This window comes from Podarcis gaigeae, assembly GCF_964106915.1.
Source record: "Podarcis gaigeae genome assembly, chromosome: 1".
Lineage (NCBI taxonomy): Eukaryota > Metazoa > Chordata > Lepidosauria > Squamata > Lacertidae > Podarcis > Podarcis gaigeae.
Window position 1 is genome coordinate 113,903,583 of NC_139678.1, and position 25,244 is coordinate 113,928,826.

At 43.0% G+C, this 25,244-nt stretch overlaps 1 protein-coding gene across 6 annotated transcripts in view; it reads left to right on the top strand.

Annotated features, from left to right (window-relative positions):
• The first annotated feature begins 12,124 nt into the window (after positions 1-12,124).
• The window catches only part of CCDC141 (coiled-coil domain containing 141), a 114,372-nt gene continuing 101,252 nt past the window's right edge, over positions 12,125-25,244 (top strand). For 2 of the 6 annotated variants that reach the window (XM_083703710.1, XM_083703714.1), the window contains exons 1-2: positions 12,372-12,687; positions 13,809-13,931. In XM_083703710.1, the coding sequence (XP_083559836.1) occupies positions 12,586-12,687; positions 13,809-13,931 (225 nt within the window). In that variant the 5' untranslated portion in view covers positions 12,372-12,585. Of the gene's footprint in view, positions 12,335-12,371; positions 12,688-13,808; positions 13,932-25,244 lie in introns of those variants that run through there. The other 4 variants (XM_083703713.1, XM_083703715.1, XM_083703711.1 and 1 more) reach the window with 3 other exon arrangements.

Here is a 25,244-nt window from a genome sequence, read left to right on the forward strand (position 1 = left end):
GCATAACTCCATACCCTCCAACACTTATCTGATGAAAACAGGGATGTCCGAAGGAAAAGCAGGACATTCTGGGATCAAATCAGGGTTTTGGATTTAAAAAGAAAGAAACCAGGATGGCTTCTGTAAATCCAGGACAGTCCCTGGAAAACAGGGACACTTGGAGGGTTTGAGATAGTAGTCAGTGGTGATGAGATAGCTTCCTTCATCACACATTAATCAGCATGTCAGATTAGGGAGCCCGGGACATGTGGCAACTGGGAAGGGGGACTCAGGGGAATGGACAGCTGCTGCTGCCACCCCCCAGCATCTGCCACCTAAGGAAGTTGCCTCTCTTTGCCCAATGGTAGGACTTGGTTTGGCTGGATTTAAAGTTTCTCTTCCTCCAGGTGAGGTCTGACCAGAGCAGAATATAGTGCCACTGTATTCTGCTCTGGTCAGACCTCACCTGGAGTATTGTGTCCAGTTCTGGGCACCATAGTTCAAGAAGGACGCTGACAAACTGGAACGTGTCCAGAGGAGGGCAACCAAAATGGTCAAAGGCCTGGAAACGATGCCTTATGAAGAACGGCTAAGGGAGCTGGGCATGTTTAGCCTGGAGAAGAGGAGGTTAAGGGGTGATATGATAGCCATGTTCAAATATATAAAAGGATGTCACATAGAGAAGGGAGAAAGGTTGTTTTCTGCTGCTCCAGAGAAGCGGACACGGAGCAATGGTTCCAAACTACAAGAAAAAAGATTCCACCTAAACATTAGGAAGAACTTCCTGACAGTAAGAGCTGTTCGACAGTGGAATTTGCTGCCAAGGAGTGTGGTGGAGTCTCCTTCTTTTGAGGTCTTTAAGCAGAGGCTTGACAACCATATGTCAGGAGTGCTCTGATGGTGTTTCCTGCTTGGCAGGGGGTTGGACTCGATGGCCCTTGTGGTCTCTTCCAACTCTATGATTCTATGATTTCTATTCTATGATTCCTTTTAAAAGGTAAAGGGACCCCTGACCATTAGGTCCAGTCGCGGATGACTCTGGGGTTGCAGTGCTCATCTTGCTTTATTGGCCGAGGGAGCCGGCGTACAGCTTCCGGGTCATGTGGCCAGCATGACTAGGCCGCTTCTGGCGAACCAGAGCAGCGCACAGAAAAGCCGTTTACCTTCCTGCCAGAGTGGTACCTATTTATCTACTTGCACTTTGACGTGCTTTCGAACTACTAGGTTGGCAGGAGCAGGGACCGAGCAACGGGAGCTCACCCCGTCGCCGGGATTCGAACCACCGACCTTCTGATCCGCATGTCCGAGGCTCTGTGGTTTAACCCACAGTGCCACCCACGTCCCTTCTCTTGCTTTTACATAAGTATTATTATTATTAATTAATTTACATAAGTATTATTATTATTAATTAATATTATATCCTAGCTCGCTAAATGGACAAACCAAAAAAAATCCCCAAAATGTTACACACTCGTTATTAGCAGAAATCCTTCTCCTTGGCACAAACTTTGGATAAGTTGTGCAGAGCAACACAGAGCTAGCTTTGTTTTAAATATGATCTTACTCTGTCCTTATATAATCTCTCTCTCCGCCCCCCCCACTGTAAAGTAAGAGTTAATTATAAATCCAGAAAATACCCTGCTGGTATTTAAGTTGTTTTTAATGTATTCAACATTCCCCGTACTCTGGCAATTAATTTCACGTGTGAAATTAATGTTTGTAGAGTAACATCCTGTAAAGATTGCTGTAGTGGAGTCTATATGTCTCCTCTCATCAACCCCCCCCCCCCCCCCAAAAAATAGGATTCTAAAATCTGATTCCACAGAGACAGCTTTCCATCCATTAAGGAATGTGGCTTTCTTGTTTTGCTTAGTGTGCCTAATTTTTTGCTTAGTGTGCTTTTATGTTTAAGTGCACAACTCACATTGGCTGGCAAGGCATATATGTCTGCACATTAAATGATTATTTAATAGCTCGCTTTTTTGCTGGAAAAAACAACAACTCCTCTGCCTACAGAATTATTTATCCAGGTATAAATACCTTGACCCTTTTGTAGTTAATGAAGCAAAATCACCATGTAAGAGGTATGTGATTTGCTGTATTGCTTTTCTTTTTAATTAAAGGAATGATATTATTCAGTACTATTTCTTTCATCCTTTGCTGACTTATTGCTTTGCCCAAAGTGAAACAGAGATCATATTTAATTATAGCACTGTCCTAAGGACCCTGCTTAAAAAGAGCAGCACTATAGCTGCAAATAGGCCATGGGAAGTAACCTTCGGTACGTAGCTCTGCCTCCTCTCAGATCTGGGTGTTCAGGTTATCATTTCTGACCCTCCTAATCTTGAAGAGATTGAAGGGGAAGTGAAGTTTTGTCTGCCATGTCATGCATGCTCAATCTTTGACATAAAGATGTCTGGAGATCTGGATTTATGTGAGAGGGCACTTTCTCAGTGTGTTAGGTGTGTGTGTGTGTGAGCATGTGTTAAGCATCAGACCGGTCAAAACAAGGTTCCCATGAAGGAAGGAAGCCCAGGTGCAACACAAAACACCACACTACTTCTCCAATCTTAAGCAGTGTTGGGGCTGGGTTTCTGACACAATGAGCTCTGCTGCTGCTGTCGCTTTGCAGAGGCTGCAAGTGAAAAATGGCCGGGTGGTCTTAGATGCCCCATGCATGTGGAATGCACTTTCTATTTTCTCTCTCTCCTTCGGTTAAGGAATCCTCTCCTTGTTTACTCCCCACTATGCCTGCTAGTAAACGCTACAGGGACCCAGAGGATGCAGCTCTCTCACCGGTTCCCAGACAATCTAAAATAGAGGACTTTTTAAACAAATCTGCTTTTATAGTTCCAACAAAAAACCCGGTTTTCTCCCCTTAAAGATGATTGTGAATATGAGAATACTCAAGGTGAGAGCATAGAACTGGATCCAACAATGGGGCAAGTTGATCCTGTGCCTCTAAGAGAGGAAGGAATAACAAGTAGGGAGAGCACCCAATTAACTCGAATTGCAAGAACGGTTGAGCATATCTTCCAACAAATTAGAGGTATTGCCTCTCAAATAACCCAGTTATCCAAAGAGGTCCACAGTTTATCAGTTAATAACAAGCAGGCACTAACAGAACACCCAAGTACCCAAGTAAAATGGCGACAACAAGAGCAGACCTCTAAGCTCGACATAGAATGCATGTGGAATGGATTGCACCACTTGCAGAAGTACTGTTCCTGAACGTCCCTTCATGTAAACCATCTTGCAAGTGGAAAACTAGCACATCAAAGGAGAAAGGGAACTAGCTTAGCTTAACCAGTTCACTGCTGTTCCAGTTTTCCATTCACAGGGAGTTTTTAATGTAGGGAAGCTGTCTTAAGTGTGAACCTCGCTTGAAGTCTAAAGTGGTACAGTCCCCCTCATTTTGCTGCCCAAGTGTGACGTGCTGGTGTATCATAACGGGGCTGCATTCCATTTTCATCACCAGCAATGCAATCATTTTAAGCTTGGGCAGTCTCAGGGTTGTGAGTTCAAGATTCCTGAACTGCAGGGGTTGGGCTAGGATGATCGTCATAGTCCTTTCAACTCTACAATTCTATGATTCTGTTATTCACCCTAAGCCCCCAGGGTGGGTTGCAACTATTAAGACCCACAGAAAGTGGGTCCTAAAAGTTTTCGATTAATGGGAGCTCCCTGGGAAGAGGGATTGATTGTTAAACCACCCTGAGAACTGTAGCTCTTTGAGGGGAATAAGAGGCTCCTACAAACTCTCAGCACTCTTAACAAACAACAGTTCCCAAGATTCTTCGTGGGACACCAAGACTGTTTAAAGTGGTATGATACTGCTTTATATGTAAAGAACCTCCAAGTGTTCCTATTTTGCAGGGACATCCCTGATTTAGAGAAGCTGCCCCGGTTTCTGATTTGATCCCAGAATTTCTTTAGGACATCCCTATTTTCATTGGACATCCCTATTTTCATTGGACGACAGAGGACGAGATGGTTGGACAGTGTTCTCGAGGCTACAAACATGAGTCTGGCCAGGCTGTGGGAGGCAGTGGAAGACAGGAGTGCCTGGCGTGCTCTGGTCCATGGAGTCACGAAGAGTCGGACACGACTAAACGACTAAACCACAACATTTTCACTGGGGAAATGTTGGAGGGTATGGAGTTATCCAACTCCCCGAGCCATCTGAAGGCAATTCTGTATAGGGAAGGTTTTATTTCAAAAAAATGTTTAATGTTTATTATGTTTTATATACAGTGGTACCTCGGGTTACAGACGCTTCAGGTTACAGACTCCACTAACCCAGAAATAGTACCTCGGGTTAAGAACTTTGCTTCAGGATGAGAACAGAAATTGCAACACAGTGGTGGTGCGGCGGCGGGAGGCCCATTAGCTAAAGTAGTACCTCAGGTTAAGAACAATTTCAGGTTAAGAATGGATCTCCAGAATGAATTAAGTTCTTAACCCGAGGTACCACTGTATGTTGGAAGCTGCCCAGAGTGGCTGGGGCAACCCAGTAAGATGTGTGGGATATAAATACTGTATTTTACTGTATAAGACAAGGTTTTTTTAATTATAAAATTATGTTAAGAATTGGGGGTTTTCTTATACATGGATAGTGCATAGGGCGGATGTGGGATTGGTTGCTGCCGCAAGCCGGAGATTGTCAGTGCCTATTTGGCGTGTTATTGGTGGCCGCGGCAAGGGCTGGTGTTGATTTACTGTTGCTGTGGCAATTGGGCGCTGTCCCCTGCCAGCGAGGGGACAGACGATAGGTGGCCTTTGTGACGTGTGTGAGTGGCATCGTAGGTCAAGCGGGTGAGCGATTTTCTGCAACCCCCCCAAAAAAGCTCAACAACTCTGCCCCCACAAAGCTCAACAACTATGGGCTATTTCCCTCCATTTTCTTAATTTGGAGTCCCCAAAAATAGGGGGCGTCTTATACACGAGGGCATGTTTATACACAAAAAAATATGGCAGTAAAATTATCATTATGGAATGGGATGTCCCTATTTTCATTGGAGAAATGTTGGAGAGTGCATGTATGTATAGTCCAGATGAGGCCTAAATGTGAGGTGTTGGCATTCCTTTCCCAGTTTGATCTACTTTGGCTTTTTGGCACTGCTTCTGTGCATAGCTGCATTCAGCAGTAGCTCATTTGTTGTCTCTGTGGCCTTTTCATGGGGCAGCCGCTACATCAATAATTGGAAAATGCAACTGTTAAAACCAATAAACTCCACAGTGAGGCTCAACATTGGCACAGCTACTGAAATCCCCTTTAGCTCTTTTTTCCCCCCAATGCCCAAATAGCTGTCAAATGTCTCATGTTCCCTTCGGTAATTTTGCTATCACATTTTCCAGAAGTCTGAGCAATTCCTACAGCGCCTGCCTTCTTCAAAGCAGATGTGTTTGATTCTGCCACATTTTAGCAATTCAATCATCCATTAGGCCACATACTATTTATGATAAGTTTGTCTTTAAAAAGGAAAAAAACACACTTCTGTGTGTTCTGTGTTTCCTTTTATATCTTGGTTCAAAATATTTCACCAAGCTCCATGGTGATAGATGGAACTATTTTAAACAATCCTTTCACAGAATTATAAGAGAATGTTTACCTCAAAAAAAGAGGAGGAAGAGAAGAAAATTCGGCACCACAAACTTTCGATTGGATTTGAAAAGAGCTCCAAGGCTGCAATCCTGTGCACACCTTCCTGACAGTAGGTTCCATTGTGTTCAGTGGAAGTTACTCCTAGGTCAACATGTATAGGATTTGGCAGAAGACACTGTCAATTATACAGTAATATTTAATTACAGGTACGGTAACTTGCAACTTACACGCATATAACTTGCATGTAACTTCAGCTTTGCATGATTGTCAAAAAATGAAAATTAATAATAAAGGGGGCGGGAAAGGGCTGGGTGTCCAGGAAAAAGGACTTTGGCAATCCCTCCCACCATCAAACCCAATGTGTTTTGGCTATACACGATTTTGACTTTAGGCACTATCCCCAAAACGTAACTCCATTGTGGGTTGAGAATAGTCTGTATTTTGGACTGTGGTTAGCTCAAAGAATGGAACAGTGTCGTTATAGTGCTCTAAATGGGCAATTAACAGGGTTTCTACGGTTCTTCTTGCTGACATTACCCCCTCCCACCATTTTGCAATTTTTCTATTCCCTCTAATAGCATGTAAGCTTACACATTACAAGCTGGATGAGGTTTGAATGTAGAGATGAGGGATTCGGCTGAAATTTAGGCATTGAAATTAAATTCAGTGCACAGTAAAAATGAGCCTACCTTATTTCCACTGAAACATTACACAAACAGCCATCCTTTGAATTCACATTTCTCTGAATTTTTCAGTGCAGTTCTCTAGCCGAGCAATGTTTACGAAACGCATATGCACAAGGGTAAAACTATGTATTAAAATGCGTACATTCATGAAAATGAAGTTCAAAATGCATTATTTTAAGAGTAAGAGCGCTGTGACTTGAACTAGCCCCATTCCTGAACTTGAGATGGCTGGGTAACAGTGTGACCTGCAGAGCAGCAGAAATGTCAATCAGATCCACAGAACACAGGAAGTTATCCTATACTGAGCCAGGTCATTTGTCATTAGCTCAGTATTGTCCAGAGGTGCCTGGGATTGAACCGGGGACATTCTGCATGGAAAGCAGGGGTTATACCAATTGTAGCATTATACAAGTTATATAGAATGTCCTGAGGGAATCAACTCTGTTTTTTGGATGTACAATACTAGGGTGTTAGTACAGGTTCCCAAATGGATTGCACTGTGGAGGTTTTATTACTCTCTTATCCACTGCTTCCTTATTACTGTACTTTTTTTTTGCTATAACCATTATTTCCCCCTTTACACGAGTCCCTTTATGGATTGTTTATCTTACTGCACACAACTTTCTTGAGGGGAGGCTTTGATGCCAGTCAAATGTTTGGCTTCCTTGTTGGTTCTCTGAGTCATGCTGTTCAAGAGAGGCTGCCTTGTATTTGGATTAAGTCTTGCATATTTCTTTAACTACATTTTCCCAAGACCGGTTCATGGTTATTTACTGAAAGGCTGAAATGTTTGGTCCAGAGTTCCTGCAGTAGAGAACCTGATCAGATTCTCTTTTTGCTTTCACATCCGTTTTTAGGTCATAATTTCATGCCTGGGTTATTTTTGGGGAGTATGCTACTTATCAGACGAACTTGCATTGACTACCTTGTGCAACCTCTGTTGCTACTCCATAAGCACTATAGGGAATCCTATGTCATAAACAGTGGTCTTTAGAAGATTTAGAGCAATGATCATGGCCCAGGGCGGATGTGCTATGAAACTAATGAAGCCTTAGCTTCAGGGACCCTAATCTTGGAGGGGCCCCAGAAGTGACTTTAATCCACATTGCTTAAAAATTTGGGGTCCAGTAAACCCAACTTGAGATGCACAAGTCAAAAACTATAAGGCCTGGGACATTTTTATTCACACCAGTGACTTTGACATGTGAGATAATCCAGTACAGCAGTTTTAACCAAAATCTGAGATTTAATAATAATAATAATAATAATAATAATAATAATAATAATAATAATAAGTTTTTATTTATAACCCGCCCTCCCCGGCCAAGATCGGGCGGCTAACAACTAATAATAACAACAAGTTGATTAAAATACAATTTTAAAAAGAGTAAAATACAACATTAAAACATTAGGATGCAGCCTCTTCACAGGAGGAGAAAGGAAAAAGAAAGAGGAGGAGGGAATCAAACTGATTCTAAGCCAAAGGCCAGGTGGAACAACTCTGTCTTACAGGCCCTGCGGAAAGAAATCAGATCCCGCAGGGCCCTGGTCCAGTGGCGTAGCGTGGGGGGTGCAGGGGGGCTGGCCACACCGGGCGCAACATCTGGGGGTTAGGGTTAGGGGGCGCGAATCCATGGGTTAGGGGGCGCAAATCCACGGGTTAGGGGGTGCAAATTACTTGCCTTGCCCCGGGTGCTGACAACCCACACTACACCACTGCCCTGGTCTCATGAGACAGAGCGTTCTACCAGGTCGGAGCCAGTGTTGAGAAGGCCCTGGCTCTGGTTGAGGCTAATCTAACTTCCTTAGGGCCCGGGACCTCTAGGGTGTTGCTATATATGGACCTTAAGGTCCTCCGTGGGGAATACCAGGAGAGGTGGTCCCGTAGGTATGAGTCATTATTATGATTATGATTATTATTAAATGTAGTGATCTGTTGTGGAACAACCCCACTGAAGATGTTAACAGTGGTTACACAGACCTCATTGCTGGTTGTGAAGGGACCCCATAACAGTCCAAGCTTCAGGGCCCCCCAAATGTAGGTCTGGCACTGGCGATGATACCCAGCTCTGTTTTTCTGCAGCAGTCAAATCAGGAGAGGCTGCACAAGCTTTGAACAGATGCCTGGACTAGGTGGTGGACTAAATACCTACACATAAACACATACAAGGCTATCTTATTTGCATTAGAAATATGCATGGCTTGTTCCTAGGCATGGGTCCAAGTGTTTTTGCCCGCTCTTTAGTATTAAACCAGAGCAAATGCCAATCCAGAGAAAACTCAACAGTTGTTAGCTCTGATTCAGTAGTAAAGTTTGGGTTTCCCCAGAGGAAAGCGGTGGGGCAAGGGCAAGTCTGGTTGAGCCCTCTTACAGTCCACAGAGGCTTTTCGGGAGCTGCAGAGCAGAATAGGAAAAGAAGAATCGGTTGCTTAAACCGCCTTCCATTAGCACAACCATTGGAAACACCCCAATGGTGATTTCATGCTTTTAAGCACTTCTCAGCACCAGCTCTTTTCCAGTTCAATATGTACTAGAGCTAGAACAATTGTGGTATCTAACATCACCTTTTCCTGCAATAAATTAGAGGTTATAGATGACAATGCCTTTAAAACAGGGGCTCTCTAAAATGATGTTAACTTCAACTCTCATCAGCACCAGCCAATGTGGCCAATGGTCAAGCAAAGCAACATCTAGAGGGCCACAGATTCCCCATCCCTTCTTTAAAGGAAGGGCTGGCTCACACATGCCAAACCTGCTCTTGCAAAACCATCAGATCACAGATAAATAGACAGAAATTTAATTTTGCTTTTCATCTTGTACACATTTCTTTTAACAGCAGTGAGTTCGTACCCTCAGCTGCTAGTCAGAAATGGATGATTCACACATGCGCTTGTTTGATTTCTCTGCACTTAGTTTATTCTTGTGCCCTTGATAACCGGTAACTGACTATGCAGACTCGCTCCATCGAAAAGCCTTGCATTAAGGAGATTATGACAAGTCCTGACTGTGATGGCAAATCTGCGTTGACATTGACCTGAAGTTGTGGACGTTGAGCGATAACCATGCATGTCGGAACTAGTCCCAAGTGCACAGCAGCCACATGCAGAGAAATCAAGTGATGGACATGCATGTGTAAACATGAGCTGGGGAACTATTACCATTTTTGGCTTTGCAAAATACAGAGGGATTCTTTTTCTTGTTATTTTGTTGTTGTTTTTTAAAAAACCCCTGGAATATATTTGTATGAAGGGCAACACACAACTATTAAATAATAAACAGAAGTATTAGCAGATGAGTTACAGATTCCAATCCCATTCAGTGTCTGCAGGGTCAGGATGTCTAACATAAGTTTTCTTATAAGTCACCAAGATGCGTGATTGATCTATGTACATATACATGCCCCTGATGGGGCAAGGGGCTTCTTTGATGAGCATGCTGTCATCTGACAAGCGACCTGCGGCCTTAAACGCCAGTCTCACTTTCTCAGCTGTCCTGTCGCTGGGAATCAAGACAGCTGTTGCCTCATACCGCAGGCTGTTTCTGGCATGTTCTGTGTTTCTAGCAATAGATTTAATGTACTGACCCCGTGGCATGGTTAAAACACTGTCTGTGATTTCCCCCTGCGCTGAATAAATGTTCTTCCTTGCACTGTGTTTCATTCCAATGAGCAGGGCATCATGTCCCTTTGAAACACCTTGATAAAGAGACATCTCATAAATTAAGTCGTGCTGTGTCACACGCGGGAGTATTTGTGTGTTCTGAATACAGGCTTTAACCATTATTATTATTATTTTTTTAAAAAAAGTTATGTATTTGAATTGCTGCAGTTGCAAATTTTAAAAAAGTAAATGAAGAATAAAAGACCCATCGAAATTGAAGGGTCAGCCCTGAGCAGGTACACAACTCGTAATAATAATTATAATAATAATAATTTATTATTTATACCCCGCCCATCTGGCTGGGTTTCCCCAGCCACTCTGGGCGGCTTCCAACAAAACACTAAAATACAATAACCTATTAAACATTAAAAGCTCCCCTAAACAGGGCTGCCTTCAGATGTCTTCTAAAAGTTTGGTAGTTATTTTTCTCTTTGGCATCTGGTGGGAGGGCGTTCCACAGGGCGGGTGCCACTACCAAGAAGGCCATCTTCCTGGTTCCCTGTAACTCAGGAAATGATTGCCAAGGCTAGTAATACTCAGAGAAGACCCATTGATTTCAGTGGGTCTACCATGAGCATGACTTAGTTGTATTTCACCCTATGTCTCCACCCCCATCGTTTAGCCCAGACACTGAGGTCCAGCTCTGAGGGCCTTCTGGGAGTTCCCTCACTGTGGGAAGTGAATCTACAGGGAACCAGGCAGAGGGCCCTCTCGGTAGTGGCGCCTGCCCTGTGGAACACCCTGCCATCAGATGTCAAGGAAATAAACTACTATCTGACTTTTAAAAGACATCTGAAGGCAGCTCTGTTTAGGGAAGTTTTAAATGTTTGATGCTTTTTCACATTATTATTATTATTATTATTATTATTATTATTATTATTATTATTATTCTGTTGGGAGCTGCCCAGAGTGGCTGGGGAAACCCAGCCAGATGGGCAGGGTATAAATAAAAAATTACTATTTTATGATTATTTCAGGAAATACAGGAGTTATTTGCTAGGAAGTGAAGTGCTGAATGAGGGTCAAAAATTGACAACAAAAGGTTATTTGTTTAAAACGTGCATACTCAGCCTAGTAATGAAAGCATCTTGAGGCAGTTTATAAACCCTATACAATAAAATTCAGGGTCACCATTTTCAGGAGGTGAGGGGAGATGGTTGTGTTTGCTCACATGGGGAGAATCGCCGCAACTTTCTGAGGATATATTCAGAATTAAACTCTTAAGAACAAAGAAGCAGTGCCTTTTAAGAGTATTTGTTGTGGGTGTTGTTATTTTTGTAATGCTCATAATAAACAGAGATATAGGTAACGCTGATAAATAATCGTTCATGGTCTGAAGCTGGGCTAGGGGAACTATAGCTATCTCCTCTCTTCCCCATCCTTGATAAAATGCCACTAAATGCCCTAAATCTCAGGGTTGTGGGTTTGAGCCCCACGTTGGGCAAAAGATTCCTGCATTGCAGGGGGTTGGACTAGATGACCTTTGCGGTCATTTCCAACTCTGATTTAGAATGTCTCTTTTGGATCCAAACTCTTTGTACTCAAAGGTATATCTGCCTTAGGGCATCTATGTTGCTCCCATTTATTTTATTTTATTTTTATTATTACTATTACAGCAGTGCCTCGCAAGACTAAATTAATCCGTTCCGTGAGGCTCTTCGTATAGCGGTTTTTTCGTCTTGCGAAACAAGCCCATTGACAGCTTAGCGGATTAGCGCTATTAGCGGTTTAGCAGCTTTTAGCGGCTTATCAGCTTAGCGGAGCAGCTGATAAGCGGCTTAGCTACTTAGAAAAAAGGGGGGGGAACCTGCAGGAACTCGCAAGACATTTTCGTCTTGCGAAGCAAGCCCATAGGGAAATTCGTTTTGCGAAGCGCCTCCAAAACGGAAAACCCTTTCGTCTAGCGGGTTTTCCGTCTTGCGAGGCGTTCGTCTTGCGGGGCACCACTGTATTGCAGGACAGGGTGATGTTTTATTATTTATGTACTTATTTAATCTAATTCTTGCCTGTTCTGCATTACTAAGAGTAATACCAGTGCAGTTTATATCAGAACGATAAAACAGATAACCTTTTTCCAAAGCAAGAAAATAAATAAAACACAGCACAGCATGCAGTTAAGCACACACACACACACACACATGCTGAATAGATATATATTTATGCTTATATATGGACATTGTTTGAAGATTTTATCACACTTGGATGATTGTTTGGTCTGAGGGATAAGGCCTGAGGCACAGTAGTTATTAAATACTTGGAGAAAGCTATTTTTTCTTTCTTTTATTGAGTGTGTAGAACTTCATTACTAGCAAACAGAGGATGCCAGAGTCTTACAAGGCATTTTATAAGACTGATATTTATAGGGGCCAGACAGCAACAGCAGTTTAAAGCAACAAAACTAGGGGTGTGTCACCTCTCCCCCCCCCCGCCCACCCCGGCCTCTCTCAAGAAAGATAAACTCAATGGGGGCGTCTATTTTTAACCTCGTGTTCTTTCCTTTTGGCAGAGCAATCGGTGTTAGCTGAGCTCTTTTGAGGAATGAAGCCAAGTACCCCTGTTCGTTGCCTTTTGGAATGACCAGCCGATTCACACAGCTCCGGAGACGGAACCTTTTCGCATGAAGCCCGGTTCTGCTGCTACTACAACAACAGCATCATGTCAAGCAATGACAGTTCTGACGGCCCACCTTCCACGACAACTGTTAGTTCGGTTCTGGTTCAGGCTGGAGACTGCAAAATCATCATAGCTATATTGAAGGTAAGCTTAAGGGCTCTAAACACTTGAGCTTATAGCTCAGCACCATTGACTAGCTCAAAGTCTGATCATTTCAGCTTTGATTTCTGCACAAAGTGGTTGACACAGGGGAGTGTGCTGCACACACAATCCCAATCAAGAAGCATTATTTTTCATTGCAAAGGCTGGGAGAGGGGAGATTTCTAATTTTTTGTGCATAAAGTAAGCATCACTGAAATAGTCTTGAAGAAAGTGTATATTTTTCATTTGAAGAAAACAGAACTTTAAATTAAAACGAATTAAACAAACAGCCTGGTAACATAACCAGGGCAATCATCATTGATTTCTAACTGTATTGATTTGAAATACGGGACTCTGGTTTTGTTTTCTTTGTTTATTTAAAGATTGCATCCAGAATATACAAAGTGCATTTGATTTGACTTAGTCGGAGGGAATTCTTTGAAGGAATTGTTCTGATGTTAATGCATGGACAAATAATTAATGTCCCTATGTTGCACATGTCAATCTCCACTTCAGAAATTGAAAAGTCGTATTGAAAATCTTTACTTGAACAATTTAGCTTCACACTGAAGCACTGCACCATTTTCAACACAAGTAATACAACAATATAGGAATACAGGAAGCAGTTGTACACCGAGTCAGACCATTGGTCCATCCAGCCTTTTTCAATCTTGGGTCCCCAGATGATGTTGAACTACAACTCCCATCATTCCTAGCTAGCTGAACCAGTGTTCAAGGATGATGGGAGTTATAGTCCAACAACATTTGGGGACCAAAGATTGAGAAAGGCTGGTCTGCAGAGTCTCTCCAGGTTTTCAGACTGGGGACATTCCCAGTGCTACCTAGAGATGTCAGAGAGCGAACCTTCTGCATGCACAGCTGATGCTGGACCACTGAGCTATGGCCTTGCCCTATATATCTGAGGGGCAGAGAGGATGTTGCATGCTTCCTTTCCTAAAACTTTGTTCATTAGAGCTCACAAGCCATTGCATGGATTAAATCAAAATATTAGACTTTACTAAGTGCTTGACCGTTAGTTTTTGAGTTGGATCATGCACACACACACATCATACAAATATCTGGAGAAATTGTACTTAGGATAATGTTTCTGTTTGTGTTTTTAGTGTGGGGATTGGGTGCAGCTCCAGCTGGCTGAATCAGTACCAAATTTATTAGAAATCGGCAGCAATCAAGAAGAGACCAAAAAATTACTACAAGATCATGAACTTCTCCTGGTGAAGCTTAAGGTAAGACATGCAACGTGAACTTTCTGAATTATTACAGGTCCCGTTGTAGCCTTGTTCTGAAAGTTGTAAATGACTGTTGGGCACCAGTCCTCAGACCGCTTAGTGCTTTGTAGGAACGTTTCATCACAAACAATCCATGTGGGGGAGTTCCTAAGGGTTGCTAAAAGAGACCTCACAAAAGCAAGCAAGAAATGACTCCATCCTTGTTGTGTGTAATAAGACACCCAGTTATAATGACAGCCATGAGTTGCTCTTGGCTTGCCCATGGCTTGCTTCCCACATGCCTTTGCTACGACATGCAGGATTTAACCACATGCAGGATTTAACCTTCAATGTGTCATGGCAAATGTTAATGAAAGTTGTTCTTGTGGTGGCATGCCAAAGCTTAATCTGGCAACTGGCAGCTACTACCGCCAAGCATAGAATTGACTGCAAGCATGGAGCTGATGAGCTCAGGATTGTCAAGAGCATTCCTTGTAGCTACTAACTGTAATGGCAGCCGTAAGACAATATGACTATGAATGAACCAGAGCTTACTCTTAAGCACAACGTCGCAGTGTTCCCTAGTGGAGCCCACCAATCAGTGCAGGTGAGAAAGGTAACGTAAGTCTAGTGATCCACTGCTGGAAACAGGAAAAGGATGAAAGGAGGTCTATCTTCTATTGCATGGATGTCTGGAAGGTGCGTGTGTAGGTGGAAGAGTGTTTTGAATCCCAAATGTGGGTCATTATCTGTCTATCCACAATTGCCAGCATCTTTGTGGAAAAGGAAAGGAAATAAGTCATTAATGGCTCTACAGTAAACAAAGGCATTTATATAGCTCCTGTTTTCTAGGCAGCACCATTAATCAGATAAGCCGTCACAGAGCCGCATGGGTATTCTGAGGGAAGAGACATTTGTTTTTCGTGCAGATTACTTTTTAATGCACTAGAGGCTCAAACAGTATATTTTAAATTTTGGTACATATACAAGTCATGGCTATTTGTTTATTATTTTTGTACTATATTAAGCTTTGCTGATATTTAAAATAAAATAAATGGTTGCCACAGCCTACATATAGTGTTGGTGGAAAAAATGTTTAACACTTTTTGGGGGGGGGGGAGTACTAAAAAGTTTAAAAGAATCATTTTGTTGTGCTTAAATGTCATAAACTGATGTGAATAGGGTTTTAAAATAAGGATCAGTTAAAGAAGATTTGTAAGTTGTGTAGCTGAAAGTACAGGGAGGAATAAAGAACATTCTTGGAGGCAGAATATTATTGAAGGACATTCTCAAGAAATGCATACCCTCTGAGACATATGCTTTCATTTCAGTGCAATGCATATGAGAAATCTGATTTCAGTGCCACTCGTGACGAGAAATCACGTTTTGAAGTAATCTTGAAACACACTTGCATGGGAAAATAGATCAGAATTGGGCTGTGCGATTACAAGGAGGGAATCATGAGGTAAAACTTTGAACCACTTCAGAATGGAAGTGGGAAATTACACTATTGAAGGCTCCCTCTTTGGGACAAGTCAATTGGAATGAAGAGGTAGCAAAGACCACCATTAGGGGAGTAAGGATTTAACCTGTTCCTTATACCCTCCTGACTGAAAATTGGGTGAGTGAATAAGGGTGGCAGGGAATGAATTGGACTGCCCACCTCTTGAAGTCACCCATATCATATTTTTGCATACCACACCAATCTCTGAGCGGTGCAAGATTCTAGGGGTTCCTTCAGAGTGAGGGACAGTGGGGACTGTGGTATCTTAATGTTATATGGTTTATTTACACATATATACAACCTGGACCTGTGTTTGAAGGGTTCACAGCATTAATACCCCAAGAGGGTCTTGCTTCACTCATAGCCACATCCTTGGATTCCAAAATAAATCAGGCATGGTTCTGTCTTCCAGCTGCCCAGCCTGCAGCGTTCTGGCTTCTTGTTTCTAGCTCACGCATGCAACTCTCCACTCTGCCCTTTGTCTTTCTAACTACCAGTGAGTTGAGGGAGCGGGGCCCACCTGTTTACTATCTGGCACAGAGCCACACCTTCTGTTACCCATAATAGCCCATACCTAGAGGGCCATTACCAATAAACTTGCTTGCCTCTTTCAACAATTTGAGTCCCTCCTTAGATTTTCTGGATCCAGGAATTAGAAGGGACTCAGGCATACAGCCTATCCCTTTCAAACCCATAACAATATATATTCTGCACACTGAAAACTATACGCCCGCTGAAAAGTTGAAGCTTAGCAACAAATGCTTTTGTGGGAAGTAAAAGTTATGTAACCTGCTTTGTGAGAGCTATGCCTTAAAAGCCACTCTCTCCCGCCCCCCCCCCCCCAGCCTCACAAATCAATTAATGAATACATAAACCAATTACATCATTCAGCTTGTCCACTGAAGTACATAGGAATGAACCACACCAATAACAGTTCCAGAGGCATTTAGGCAACTAAAGCACACTTGAGACTAAGGATGAGGAAATGTGTGCTGTGCCAGACTACAACTCCCATTACCCTATGCTGGCTGGGGCTGATGGGAGTTGAGAGTCCAAGCACAGCTTAAAGGGCCACAAGCTGCCCATCCCTGCTTTAACCTGTTTCAAACAGTAAGTGGCCAGACCTCCAGGTTCAAGAGTGAAGACTGGCTAACGAAGATAAGGCCTCTTGCTTTAGTCTGCATGCCCCACAGACCTCATATCACAAAGTACCTGGCACCTGCTTCCTTCTTCAAAGTACGGTTTTGTTTTGCAATTATGCAGTCTTTCTATAATCACTTGGGTATCTTTGCTTCAATGACCTTTTTACTTGAATACCAATTAACGATTGTAGGTAATAATACTGATGATGGGTAACAGTACAGTGGTACCTCGGAAGTCGAACGGAATCCGTTCCGGAAGTCGGAATGTTCGGAAACCAAAGAGCGGCTTCTGATTGGCTGCAAGAAGCTCCTGCAGCCAATCGGAAGCTGCAGAAGTTGTGTCGGACGTTCAGGTTCCAAAGAACATTCACAAACCAGAACACTCACTTCCGAGTTTGGGAGCCAAAATATTTGACTCACAAGGCGTTCAGGATCCAAGGTACAACTGTACTGTAATTGAAGGTAACATTGATGATTGTAAGTGAAGATAGTGGAATGAATATTAGCTTGATGACAGTTAACATCTATTGACAGCAGGAGATCTGAGGTGCTGTCAGTATTCTGAGGACGGTCGTTTTTATTTCTCATTTTCAACAGAGCTAGGTGAGGCAGTGAAGGCCTTTAACAGATGGGTTTAACAGAGAACAGGCCATAGTCAACTAGATTTTATTCAGAGTGGACCTCCTGCAATTGATGAACATTACTAACTTATTATTATTTTCAATGGGCTTACTATGAGTCAAACTTAGCTGAATGCCACCAAACCTATTTATGGAGCATTCATTCTGATTTGTTTGCAGGAAGATTAGGCAATACTGGCTATTTAGTAAGTATTTGTTCTGATTTGTTTGTGGAGAGGTTATACACAGTGCCATTTTTCTAGAAAAAGAGGTGCCAGAGCTCACCATGAACTTCTCCCTTGTTCTCCTAGAGTGACAATGGTGCCCACCTGAGAGGTGCTGGTGTTGAGCTCCAGTGAGCTCCGGCTGGAAGCAAAAAAAGCCCTGGTTATACAACATAAAAACGTAAAGGGATCCCTGACCATTAGGTCCAGTCGTGACCGACTCTGGGGTTGCGGTGCTCATCTTGCTTTATTGGCCAAGGGAGCCAGGGTACAGTTTCCGGGTCATGTGGCCAGCATGACTAAGCCGCTTCTGGCAAACCAGAGCAGCACACGGAAACGCCGTTTACCTTCCCGCCAGAGCAGTACCTATTTATCTACTTGCACTTTGACGTGCTTTCGAACTGCTAGGTTGGCGGGAGCAGGGACCGAGCAACGGGAGCTCACCCCATCGCGGGGATTCGAACCGCCGACCTTCTGATCGGCAAGTCCTAGGCTCTGTGGTTTAACCCACAGCACCACCCGCGTCCCTGTTATACAACATAGAGTTAATCAATTGTTATGCCACACTTTCCAGCACATTTTCTTGTCACCTTCCTTCCGGCAATGGAAGTCTTTAATGAAAATCTGATCTTTCGGAGAAGTGGGTTTGCTGCACAATCCTCCAAGTCAAAGAGAATTGTGCAACCTGAATTTGCTGGTCTGCGATTGAATTCTGCCCCCAAACAGTCAGGAAGCACCCAGTGATGGATTGGGTGGGGACAAACAAACTAAAGCTCAGCTCAGAAAAAATGAAGATGTTAATGGTGGGTGGCCTGATTAATTTAGGGTTTTGTGGTTCACCATATCTCTGTAGGGTTGTACTTCAGGGTTTGGAGATGTTCTTTCACTTAGTCTAGCTGCTGGGATTCCAGGTAGCACCATGTTCAGGGCACTTTTCACCAACTTATGATGGTGTACCAGGCTGCTGTCCTCCTATTGAGGAGTGGCTTGGCCTTGGTGTCCCCCCAGGAAGAACTACTGTAATGTGTTCTATGTTGAGCTGCTTTTGAAGCCTGCCTGAAAATTGCAATTCATTCAGAACCCAGCAACCCACTTTTAGAAGAATACCAATGGAACCATACAACACTGGCTCTGAGAGAATTTTGTTCCCAAGTTTGTTTCTAAGGCACCATTCAAAGTGCTGCTTGTGACATTTAATGCCCTAAATGACCAGAGGAACATATACCTTAGTTACGCTGGAATTGGGTTGCAATGAATTCTACATGTAGTCTTCAGAAGTTGCAGTTGGGCCAGAATATGGAAGCAAGTGGGTATATGCCCATAGGACCATATCAGAGCTATCCTGCAAGCCTGCACTGGTTGCCAATTTGTTTCTGGGCACAATTCAAAGTGTTGATGATTTTTAAGCCCTAAATGGCTTGGGCTTTAGGTGTCTGAAGGGCCGCCTCCTCCCATACAAACCTGCCCATGCCTAAATTCAGAAGGAGGGACCTTCCTCTGTGTCAAAGCTAAGGGAAGATCTGAAGAGAAACCAGAGTATCTTCTGTGTCAAAGCTAGGGTGGAGGCATGGTTGGTAGTATTACGAGAGAGGGCCTTTTCAGTGGCTGCACCAATATTGTGGAAAAGCTTGCCCACTCTCTGGGTGTCTTCTACCAGTTTAAAGAAGGTCTTTTTATGTTGGACAGGCTTTTGCATTGCCAAGTAGACAATGATTTTGAAGATTATGGTTTGTCTGCTGTGCCTATCTTTGTGGAATTTGTGTGAGCAGTCTAGTTGTATATCAGTGTGATTTTAACCATAGAAAAGTACTCTGCATAAAAGCACTAGAAGCATAAAAAATGTTATATTTAAAAAAAATCCTTGAGTTCTGATTACCTTGGGGAACATCTTTTCTAGGGATAAGCAAATCTGCCAATTTTGGTTTTTCTCAGTTTCCCATTTTTCCAATCTTAGCGTCATATCTCCACATTCCCACATCAGTTTGAGATTGTAGTCCTTGTGAAAATTCGTCACCATTTTAGGGCAGGTTTCTCTAAACACACACATTTTTTTTGTATGAGATTCCCCGCCCCCAGTACACACATTTTTACAAAGCAATTTCCTCATGTATATAATATTATTAATTAATTAAATGTCTATACCACCTTTCATCCTAGGAGTTTTTAAAACAAGGAGTTTTAATATATAACAACACAATACTATACAGTGGTACCTCGGTTTACGAACTTAATCTGTTCCGTAAGTCTGTTCTTAAACCGAAACCGTTCTTAAACCAAGGTGCGCTTTCCCTAATGTGGTCTCCCGCCATCGGTGCCCTTCCACCGTTCGGATTCTGTTCTTAGACCAAGGTAAAGTTTGCAAACCGGGACTATTTCCGGTTTTGCGGTGTTTGTAAACCAAACCTTTTTAGTTACAGATAGGTAGCCGTGTTGGTCTGCCATAGTCAAAACAAAAAAAAATCCTTCCAGTAGCACCTTAAAGACCAACTAAGTCAGTTCTTGGTATGAGCTTTCGTGTGCATGCACACTTCTTCAGATACGAATATAGGTATCTGAAGAAGTGTGCATGCACACGAAAGCTCATACCAAGAACTGACTTAGTTGGTCTTTAAGGTGCTACTGGAAGGAATTTTTTTTGTCAAACCTTTTTAAACAGGACTGTTCTTAAATCGAGGTACCACTGTAGTATAATGCACTTTTTTCACTTCTGTGTGGATTTATATGCACACTTCAGTATATACATTTTTTCACAGATTGCTTTGCTGGAGAAGTAGCATTGCAAAATTTGGCAAAGTGTGGCGCTGTGGGTTAAAGCCTCAGCGCCTAGGACTTGCCGATCGAAAGGTCGGCGGTTCGAATCCCTGCGGCGGGGTGCGCTCCCGCTGCTCGGTCCCAGCGCCTGCCAACCTAGCAGTTCGAAAGCAGCTCCGGGTGCAAGTAGATAAATAGGGACCGCTTACCAGCGGGAAGGTAAACGGCGTTTCCATGTGCGGCTCTGGCTCGCCAGATGCAGCTTTGTCACGCTGGCCACGTGACCCGGAAGTGTCTCCGGACAGCGCTGGTCCCTGGCCTCTTAAGTGAGATGGGCGCACAACCCCAGAGTCTGTCAAGACTGGCCCGTACGGGCAGGGGTACCTTTACCTTTAAGATTTCAAATGGACAGCTGTGTTTTGATTCACATACTGCTTTTTCAAAGTGCAAATTAGGTAAATTCATCTTTAAATGTGAACCACATTGATTTCTTCCCCCATCTCTAAGCTTCTCCTATGTGAACTTCCATGAAGCACTGAGATCCTCCGTGAAGACCTAGCTCTAAATCCCTTCTTTCCCTATAACTAGATTAGAAGAGATAGGAGGATCTCCTACATACCCCTCAACTGTCCTGCTTTAAGCGGGACATTCCAGCTTCTGATTGGATCCCAGGATGTCCTGTTTCGGCTCCCATGAGAACATGGCCCCCAAAGGTGCCCTATTTTTGAAGACCATGCAATCGTGCAAGTCATTTGGCTCACATATGAGCCTGGCACCGAAACAGCCATGTCCCAATTTTCCTTTGTAGCATGTGGGAAGGTATGTGGCTATGTTAAGGAGTTCCACTCCTTGATGGGATTTGTATGGCTGACTCTATGCCTTTTGGAGAGAGAGAATCACAAAGAAAATTCTATTTGGGCAGTCCTTCTGGAGCTTGTGATAAATGTTTTAAAACTGCTTCATTGGCTGCCACTTAGCTTGTTTTATGCTCAGTCGTTTCATGCTATCCTATTTTAGTTTGATTCATTTTAGTGTTTTTAGATATTTCTTTAGTAAGGCACACTGGACAGATAGTTAAACAAACAAATACTGCGGTAGCCATAGCACAGATGCTGCAGTAATAACCACTACAGCGGCCCAGCTAAAGTGAAACACTTGTGCAGAACAAACCTGTGCACCTTTACTCAGAAGTAAGTCCCTCTGTGGCTAATGAGTCTTACACCCAGGTTTGCAGGCCAGGGCCCCTTAATTGAATGATTTTCACAGATGCACTGAAAACAGAATTTCATCGAATTTATCATATTTCAGTGAATGAAGTAAGGGGTTTCAATGTGCTTAATTTTGTCTGGGTAGTACACCACATTTTCTGTAGATAAGGTAAGGTAAACGAACCCCAGACCATTAGGTCCAGTCGTGGACGACTCTGGGGTTGCAGCACTCATTTCGCTTTATTGGCCGAGGGAGCCGGCGTACAGCTTCCGGCTCATGTGGCCAGCATGACTAAGCTGCTTCTGGCGATCCAGAGCAGTGCACGGAAACGCCGTTTACCTTCCCGCTGGAGCGGCACCTATTTATCTACTTGCACTTTGACTTGCTTTCAAACTACTAGGTTGGCAGGAGCAGGGACCGAGGAACGGGAGCTTACCCCGTCGCGGGGATTCGAACCGCCAACTTTCTGATCGGCAAGTCCTAGGCTCTGTAGTTTAACTCACAGCGCCACCCGTGTCCCTTATAGATAAAGTAAGAAGAATTTAATACAAAAAAGTCCTACTTTGTAACTTGCCCACCTTAGATTCATATTCTTGAACTGGGCTGTGACAGGAGAGAGGAAAACATTAGGCTCCAGAGAGAGTTATGCTTTCGTCCCTTTGAAATCAATGGCTTTTAAGTTAGTGGTTGCTATCTTCTCCCAATGAGCTCCATCAGGCTTAAGAATAATTTAAAGCTGCAACGTTATAGACACTTACCTGGGAGGAAGTCCCATTGGACTTGCTGGTGCTCACTTCTTTGAACAGCATAGGATTATGCTGTAACTTTCTCTGTCTTTTCTCTTTCATTTCACAATGCTTTTGTGCCGTAACAGACACAGGCAGTTCTGAGAAATAGAAACTTATGATGATCTTGTCCCCTGTAAGAATACTTTACAGGTGCATTGATACGAAACATGTACCTTTAATACTAGAACCATGCCAGCCATCGCCAAGGTGTTCTTTGAAAGCTGTTTGTTGTACTTCCTGCTCTGTGATTAATCTGGACCAAGCTTTGGAAGATCCATGTGGACGCAACCGTACATTCTTGATCGCTTGCCAAAGTCCTGTTCTTTGTCATAATAAAGGTCACAGTGAAATGTACTGGAGAACTGGAACTATGCAGGGCTACCTTTTCTAGAAAGAAAGAAAGAAAGAAAGAAAGAAAGAAAGAAAGAGAGAGAAAGAGACAGACAGACATAAAATTTGGTATTCATTCTTTGAGATGAACGTTGATAGCTCTTAATTACTTTATTTGCTCCATTTGTTGAAACAAAATTGCAAAACGGTAATTTATATGCAAATATTCAAGGGGGAAACAAAACAGGAAAATATTTCTCTTAGGCATTTTTAATTTTGAATTGTTGCCTTTTGAAAAAAGGAATATTTGGCCTCTCAGTAGCTCTAACCTTTGAGTTGTCACCTTTATTTCTTTTAAATGAACTTTTTGGCTCTGGGTATATTGTCTGTTAAGCTTGGTGCTAAAGGTTATTTCCATATATTACAGTGCCACTAAAGCTGAAAGTCTCTCTCTCTCCCCCCCCCCCCCCCCCGTTATGGGATGTTTTCGTCAGCAAGATGAAGGGCTCTTACAGTTATAAGAATGACCTTTATTGTCAGGTTATGTAAGAACGTTTCATTTCACAAAGAGATTGCTGTAAAGGAAACCATCGCTCCTGATTTTGTTTCTGCTGTTAACTTCATAAGAACATAAGATGAACCTTCTGGACCAGGCCAATGTCCTATCTGGTAAACCATACTGTTCTCACAATGGTCTGGCAGATGCCTGTGGGAGGCCTTCAAACAACAACATTCTCCCCTCCTGTAGTTTCTGGCGACTGGTACTCAGGGGCATGATGGCACAGACAGTGGACCAGCTCTCTTACCCAGAAATGACCAATATAAGCAGAACAATCTTGTCCCTCAATCCATGCTGCCAGAGGAGTGGGGAGGACAGGCTAGGCTGTGGTGGAGGCTTCCTTCCACCCTTCTGTGCCGGACTTTGCTGCCCTAGCTGTTGCCAGGCGACCACCAATGGTAGTCAGTGTAAGACAGCGCAATGGGGTGGAACAGGGCCAGAGCGGAGCCAGTCATGCACCCATCCCACTGGATCTTAAGCTGGTCAGCATCCTGAAAGGGCCCAATCTGGGCCCTTTTTAATGTGTTGTGCATGGGGGGGGGGGATTATTGATTTTTTGTTGTTCTTATTTTTACTATGCATTTTGCGTTTTTTATATTGCGTTTTTATGTTGCGAGCCACCCTGAGATCTGCGGGTGAAGTGCGTTGTACAAATTTAATAAATAATAATAAAATTTTTTTTCAGGGTTTCATGCACAATGCACCCCAAAGCCTAGGGCTGCCGTACATCCAGGATTTCCCGGACATGTCCAGGATTCGTCTGTTGGAAATAGTGTCCAGGCTCAACAATTTTTTGTGTCCGGAATTTCGAGCTTTGAAATAGGGCAACCTTACTGTTATGTACTGAAGTTCTCACCCTGGGCCAGCAGGGGGATACTGTAGATAGTTATGCAAATGAAGGATTGAAAGTGACGTTCAGTGATTGGATAGTTTGTATGCAAATGAAGGATCAAAAGTGACGTTCAGTGATTGGCTAGGTACAGAAAATGGTTACTGTTGCATTCTAGTGGAGTTCTATATAAGCAGGCCGACTGAGCTCCTCAGTTCAGTTCTGTTCCAGCTTACAAATAAAGAACTGCTTTGGAAGAATCGCTGTGGCGTCTGATATGTTTGCCCACAACTTAACACTTACCCAAGCCAGACTTGCAGAAGTGCATCTTGTTTCTGCTTCCATAATGAAATGCAGGCATTATATACTTCTGCGGCAGGAGCAGTTTCCTATTAAAATAAATGCAATGCTTACAGCTCAACCGTATTGCATGTCTTCTCAGAAGTAAGTCCTGCTGAGTCCAGTGGGGACTGACTCCCAGGGAAAGTCTGTGTGGGGGGGTGTATAGGTAGACTTAAACTGCTCTGGGCTCAGTTAGGAGAGGAATTTAGCAGAGGGATGACATGAGAGAGCACTCTGCCGAGCATGTGTGCAAATGGATAGTGTGAATGATGCAATAAGCTTGATGTGGCATACAGATATTGGCCCCACATCTCAGCCACTAGATATCTTATCCCTTATTTAAAACAGATGTATCAGCATGAGAAGCTACGGACTCCGAATTAGATTCGGGAAAGCAACAAGAGACATGCTTAATTTTCACTACTGCAAGCACCCTTTCTGCACAGAAACATTAATTACGCAGCATCTGTTCCCTATGTCTCTCATATAGTTGTACTGTATTTCAGTATATTATTTCAGTATGCAGAATCAGTGATCGCCATAAGGAAGCGTTTCTCAGAGTTCAGCTTGCAACTCAATAAAACTTCCTTTACTAACCTTTTTAGGGAGGATTTACACAATAAAATAAAAATAATGGGTTTTGTTTTAATATCTTTAGTACTCTGTAGCTGTAGTAGCAGTTCGGGAAACGTTAATAACAACATAATGCCACTCTTCTGGAAAGCAGCCCAAAGCAGAAAGGAGAATTAAGTGCAGTTAAGGTTCAGTTGTTTCAAAGAATCTTGGCAAATGCAAGAAAAGCAAATGATTATATGGTTATATGATTATATGGTTTGAAGCAATATCAGACAATATTGTAATGTAGCATATACTATTGTGGGTTTTTTTGCATGGAAAGAGAACCGTCTGTAGCAGAGGTTCTCAGCTCAAAGTCTGTGGACCTCTGGTAATCCTTTCAGGTGGACTGTGGAAAGAACAGTTGAAAATATCTATACTGGGCCCCACAGTTGATTTTTTTCCCCCTTGACAAGGA